The sequence below is a fragment of the Rhincodon typus genome, chromosome 8 (assembly GCF_021869965.1).
Source record: "Rhincodon typus isolate 14 chromosome 8, sRhiTyp1.1, whole genome shotgun sequence".
Lineage (NCBI taxonomy): Eukaryota > Metazoa > Chordata > Chondrichthyes > Orectolobiformes > Rhincodontidae > Rhincodon > Rhincodon typus.
In genome coordinates, this window is record NC_063339.1 from 7,977,556 (window position 1) to 7,983,733 (window position 6,178).

The window sequence follows — 6,178 nt, forward strand, 5'->3', positions numbered from 1 at the left end:
GACACCTCGCCATTAATCTTCTCATACATTAATGGAGCCAGTTCAATAGCCTCTTTTGAAATTAGCACCACATTATGACAAATGAACCATTTCGTAATGATACAAATAAACCAACTTTTGTTTCTCATTGCTACCCACTGCAGCCGGTTCAGTCATGAGTTAAGCTTCAAGTCTAAAGAAATCTCCCTGGGCCACCCTGCAATCCACATGTCACAGTTCACTCACATTACAACCTCTGGTAGCAGTTTTTGATAGCCCGCAGTTACTGGGGTGTTGGTGAGGGCCACACGAGGGGTGGCTGGCCTTGGCAAGATTGACAGGCACCCCTCTGCCGTCCCGGTTCCCGGTGAGACCGCCACCGTTCTTGCCAGAGAGAGCCTGCCCCCGGTAGAGCTGGGCCCGGTGTTGGCAGAGACCCACCTTGCTCAGCAAGATAAAGACGTCACGACGGAAAGCCTTGGTAAAGATTACGTAGAGGAAAGGGTTGGCGCAGGAATTGAGTGGGTAGAAGAGGACTAGCAGAATCTTGGAGTTGGTCACAGTGATCAGCGGCTTGTTCAAGATGGCAGACAGCGCGTAGAAAGAGATGGGGGCCATGCAGGTGAAGTTGGTGAAGATCAGGACTGCCATGCGTTTGGCCATTTTTGTGTCTTTGCTGCCAGATTTGTAGTGCGGGTTCTTTACCGTGATGTAGATCTTGACGTAGCAGGCGCAGATGATGACAAATGCCAAGACGTTGGCCAACAGGACGAAGACGAGGTAGCCCTGAGCTAACTGGCTCTCTGTGTCCATTGGCAGGCAGATGCTAACCTTAATGTAGCTGCTGACTCCTAAAATGGGCAGAAGGGCTAAGGTGAAGCAGAGCACCCATCCGCCCACCATGACAACGGTGGCATGCCGCAGCCGCATCTTCCTGTCCAACCGCATGGCGAAGTTGATCGCGTACCAGCGCTCCAGTGTGATTACGGTGAGCGTGTAGACCGAGAACTCACTGGCAAAGACTGTGAAGAACCCAGCGGTTTTGCACCCTGGCCCCGTCTGCCAGTCGATGGCATGGTTGTAATACTCAGTCCTGGTATAAAGGTCCACTGAGGTGATCAGCAGCAAGTAAACCCCCATGCAGAAGTCAGCCACTGCCAGGTTACACATCAGAAAACGAGGCACCGTCAGCTTGTAGTGACTCGTCAGGAGGATCAAGAGCACAAAGGTGTTGCCCAAAATGGCCAACAGGTTAACAAACCACACAATGATTCTTAAAGAGTTGTAGCCCAAGATGTCCTCGCAAGGGTTAAATTCGTCTGGCTCAGGCTTGCAGACAATCTCCTCATTACCTCCACACACCATGTAGTCATAATGATTGTCAAAAGCTTGCACGTGGTCCTCTTGAGGGTTCTTCAGCTCTTGGCCAAACCCAACATCTCCATCTCCTTGTTCCTCGAAGAAGACGTAATAGTGAGAGTTGCTATGGAAATCGTGGAGCTTGGAAGCCTGGTTGGAGGAGTGAGCTGCGTTGTTATCCTCAGTGTAATCACGGTGTAAGAGGCCATTGTATAACCTGAAGGATCTTCTCTGCCGGAAACCATGACCAGTGCTGTGGTTGCACATTATTGACTCTAAAAGCCTGTACGGCAAACTGGAGAGCAGAAAAAGCCATTGCAGAATATCTGGATAATAGTTATTGAAATAAATCTGACGAGTGCTTCAGTGACTGAATTCAGGACTCAGAGTACAGTCTTCTACTCTGAATTATTATCTGAATGGCAAAACCCCAGCCTTAGTTCTCTCATAGAACCCCTACAGTGTGGAAGCAGGCCAGTCAGTCCATTGAGTCCACACCAACCCTGCAAAAAGCATCCCAAACAGACCCACCACCCCCACCCTGTAACCCTGCATTTCCCATGGCTAATCACTGAGTCTGCACATCCTTGAACTCTATGGGGCAATTTAGCACGGCCAAACTACCTAACCGGCACGCCTTTGGACTGTGGGAGGAAACAGGAGTACTCAGAGGAAACACACACAGACACAGGGAGAATGTGCAAACTCCACACAGACAGTCAGCCGACAGTGAAATCAAACCTGGGTCCCTGGCGTTGTGAAGCAGCAGTGCTAACCTCTCAGGTTTACATGCTGCCTGCAATCAAGGTGTCTCGATTTTAAAACCCTCATCCTTTTTCAAATCCTTCCATTGACTCAGCCCTCCCTCCTTCTGTAACCTCCTCCATTCATACAACCCTCTGTGATATCTACATTCCTCCAAATCTGCCTTCTTCCCCTTGCCATCCCTTATCGATTTTACTCACTGCTTCCCTCGTGGTCATATCCACACCCTACCCCAGTGTGTCCCAGCCAGGCTTCCCAGGATCCAAGAATTTCCTGCGCACCCGAAAGGGATCTGTGAAAATTGCAGGTAATTTGAAAATGGTTAAGTCTTGAGAATCTCCATTTAGAGGTAAATAGCCATTTATTCATTCAACTGTGTTTTGTATTTTTGGTTCACAATGTGTGAGTGGTGAAAGAGGAGGAATTCCACAAATCACAATGTATTGTAAGTCCTTCCAGCAAAAAACGTTGAAATCCAATGTTCGATGAGATTAGACCTTCTCCCTAGTCCTCCCCATGTCTCCCACCCTCTTTTAAGATACTCCTTAAAACCCTCTTCTTGGTCTAAATTTTTGTTCACTTGACCTACATCTCCTTATTAAACTTAGGGTCAGGTTTTGTTGGGTAATAGTTTCTGTGAAGCACCTTGGGATGGTCTTGGTCGACTCAGTTCCACGAGTTTACAGGGAAGGACTTGTTCATTATTCATTCACACCATCACCAACATTCCCCTACCCACCCCCAACTCTCTTAAAGTCAGCAATATCCTCATAACGAAACCTGGACTCTGTGGTCACACAGAAAAATATTTTCTTTTCTACTTGTCTCCAGGAGGGTTTCAGTATCTAGAGTTATGTTCCCAGGGAAAGACCATTTTGATGTGGGTTTCCTCACCGTGACTAACTCACCCTTTGTTTTTCTTCCAGTTCTTAAAAGCACAGCAGTGACTCGGGTACGTGAGGTCAGCTCTGGTGAGGTGAAGGAAGGTCTTCAGAGGAGGCAGTCTCTTCAATGTCCATGTATTCTTTGCCATTAATTCCTTCAGTGGCTCCAGTCCTTTGCTTGGGAGGGAGTGGACACTGGACTGAGAAACATCACTATGAGAAGGACAAGGCAATATTAACCCGAGGCTGATTGTGTGGACTGGCCACTCTCAAGCTGAAATCAAACTGTTTGGTACATGGAGAGTGGGAGAGTGAGCTATCGACACTGGTAACCACGGCAATGTGGAACCTGTGTTCAATGATCATTCCTCCTGTGCCTCATCCTCCTCCTGTCCCACTTTAGGTAAATGCCTCATTTCCAATCCCATCCCAATTCACAACTGGGTCAGGGGTATTTCTACCAAATAGGCAGGATGCTAACCAGCAGGGGGCTTGTGCATGAGGGGCTAAATGGGAGTGGCTGGGATAGGGATGGAATTGCCCCTCTCCCCCGAATGAATTAATTAACAAACACTGGCACTGCCCCTTTTCACCCATGAACCACTGCCAGGGAAACCTCATTAAATTTTGCAAGAACGGAATGTAACAAAAACGCTACTCCAAGTGCCATTCCCGTCTTGCTCCTCGTGTCCCTAAACACCACCCCTGTTCATTTGTGTTTGGTCGTGGTGTAAAATGGGGATGATTTTTGAGTCAACTCCTCTTTATGTTGTACCTCCTTCCCAATCCCAATCTCCACAGGAACAAAGGGCACTGTTAGGTTGTACAGCAAGAATGGTTTTGTCATGAGGGAAACATTGTCACTGGAGCATTTGAAAGGAAAAGAGATGCTCAAGTGATAATCCAATCAAGGCAGACATTGAAGAACACACTAGAGTCTTTAATTTCTGCTGCAATCAGCCTCAGCCCAGAATGTGTGACTCCATGCAATGTCGCCCCCCCACCACACACACTGTGTCTCTCCCCACAATAAGCCACACAACCCCCACACATTCAGTTTGTCCCTATTTCATACCCCCCCACCATCCTGTAAATCCTGTACAATAACAGGCACTGTTATTCCATGTTTCTGTGATGCTTGTTTGCCCTTTATTAACGGACCCTTGTTCTTCCAGAAATTTTCCCAAGACTAAATCAATCTGCATCTGGCCTACGTACAGCAGAGTGGGTCCACTCAGGACTCCTGCAAAGACATCCTCGTTGAAAGATGACAACAGCTTGTTCTTGTGCAGGTAACTGTTAAAAAAAACAAAATAAACAGGAGGGTTCAAGTAGCTCTTGATTCTGTCAGCATTAAAACCCGCGACTCTGTTAGAAACACACTTTACAGAAGAGCCCTGTCTGCAAAGAGACTTTGAGCATTTGATGTTTATTGTTTGCAAATGTTCATGTTTCACGTCTCCAGGACATTGCACAATAGGAGCCTGCGCTGAGCAACAGTCAGGAGAAGAGTCACAGAAGGCCTTTTAAAACATTTTTTACCATTGCCTTTAAACATTTTCATATACGTGCTACAAAATAACTGGCGATCTTTATGACTCATAGAGTCATTCAGCACGGAATTAGAGCCTTTGGTGCAAATACTGCATGCCGACCATGTTCCCAAACTAAACTAATCCCACTCGCTTGCATTTGGCCATATCCCTTTCCTATTCATGTACTTATCCAAATGTCTTCTAAACATTATAACTATACGCATCCACCACTTCCTCTGGCAGTTCACCGCACACACGAACCACTCTCTGTGTTAAAAAGTTTTCCCTCATGTCCTTTTTAAACCTTTCTCTTCTCACCTTAAAAACACGGCCCCTAGTTTTGAAAGCCCCCATTTTAGTGAAAAGACCTTTGCTACTCACCTTATCTATGTCCCTCATGATTTTATAAACCTTGATACGGTCGCCACTCAAACTCCTACAGTCCAGTGGAAAAAGTCCCAACCCATCCATGGGCTGGGCTTTCAGTCTAAAATGTGGGTGAGGTTTTGAGTCAACAGAGAGATTAAAGTCTTAAAAATCTGTTTCCAAACTCAAACCCATCTCTATCTTGAGGCAGACTCGAGCTGCTGTAGGCTGGGGAGTCCTGAGTGCTTTGGGGGGCTGGGGGGATGGTGAGAAAGGCGGTATTGTCAGGGTCACTCCTGCCCCAGTATGACCTTTGATCCCTCATCTCTGGCAGGACTCTTTGATCTCTTGAACTAGTTTAATCTTGCAAGAACTGTGGGTTATGTTGGTAAGACCACGATCTCTTGCTCAGCTCTAAATGCCCTTGAACCCAGTGCTTCGTTGGGCTATTTCAGAGGGCAGTTAAAGAGTCAAACACCTTGCTGAGAGTCTGGAGTCACATGTAGGCCAGACAAGTTAGGGATGTCAGATTTTCTTCCCTGAATACATTTGTGAACCAGAAAGTTTTTTTTGAGAATTGATTACTGATGCTGCCTTTCACTTCCTACTCTTAATTAACTGATCTTAAATTCCATCAGCCACTATGGTCAGATTTGAACCATTGTGCCTGTCTTGGGCCTCTGGATTACCATCACCATCTCTCACATTCTGAGCACCAAAACAAAACTTCCAATAACCTTCTCAGATTGGAATTCTCAGGCCCCTTCATCATGTCCCTGGGACCACAGCCCTCCCGGTTGACCCCCTAAACACCCAAACTGATCCTCCCTGTAACTCCCTCCCTACAATACCCCTCCCAGTAATGAACAGATAATGGAAGCACTTTCCAAGGGGCAGGGGTAGTTTCTTCCTCCATCCCTGACTCCATAGCTCCAGCGATCAAACGGTTCCCCTATCCCTAACTTCTGCAGCTGAAACCCTTTCCCAACCTCCAGCCACTCAGGGCATCACCAAAGGTCTCTCTTGCTGGCATTTAGCAGTGAGATTTGAGGTAAATCTTCGGTGATCTTTCAGCCATTTGATTAATTTGGGCCTCACATAGCCACTATTGCCACTAGGGGGAGTTTGTGAGTGTGGGTGTGTATGTGTGTGGGTGCATGTATGTGTCTGTATGTAGGTGTGTCCGTTTGTATGTATGTGGGTCTGTGTGTACGTGTCTATGTGTGTATCTATGGGTGTCTGTGTGTCTATGGGTGTCAGCGTGTGTGTCTGTGTGTGAGTGTGTCTATG

At 46.9% G+C, this 6,178-nt stretch overlaps 1 protein-coding gene across 1 annotated transcript in view; it reads right to left on the reverse strand.

The window, feature by feature from the left end:
• Nucleotides 1-210: 210 nt before the first annotated feature.
• Nucleotides 211-6,178, reverse strand: part of tshr (thyroid stimulating hormone receptor) — a 74,083-nt gene continuing 68,115 nt past the window's right edge. Inside the window, exons 7-9 of the mRNA XM_048600024.1 lie at nucleotides 4,206-4,283; nucleotides 3,012-3,200; nucleotides 211-1,621 (exon numbers count right to left, since the gene is read on the reverse strand). Coding sequence (XP_048455981.1) covers nucleotides 211-1,621; nucleotides 3,012-3,200; nucleotides 4,206-4,283 — 1,678 coding nt within the window. The remainder of the gene's footprint in view (nucleotides 1,622-3,011; nucleotides 3,201-4,205; nucleotides 4,284-6,178) is intronic.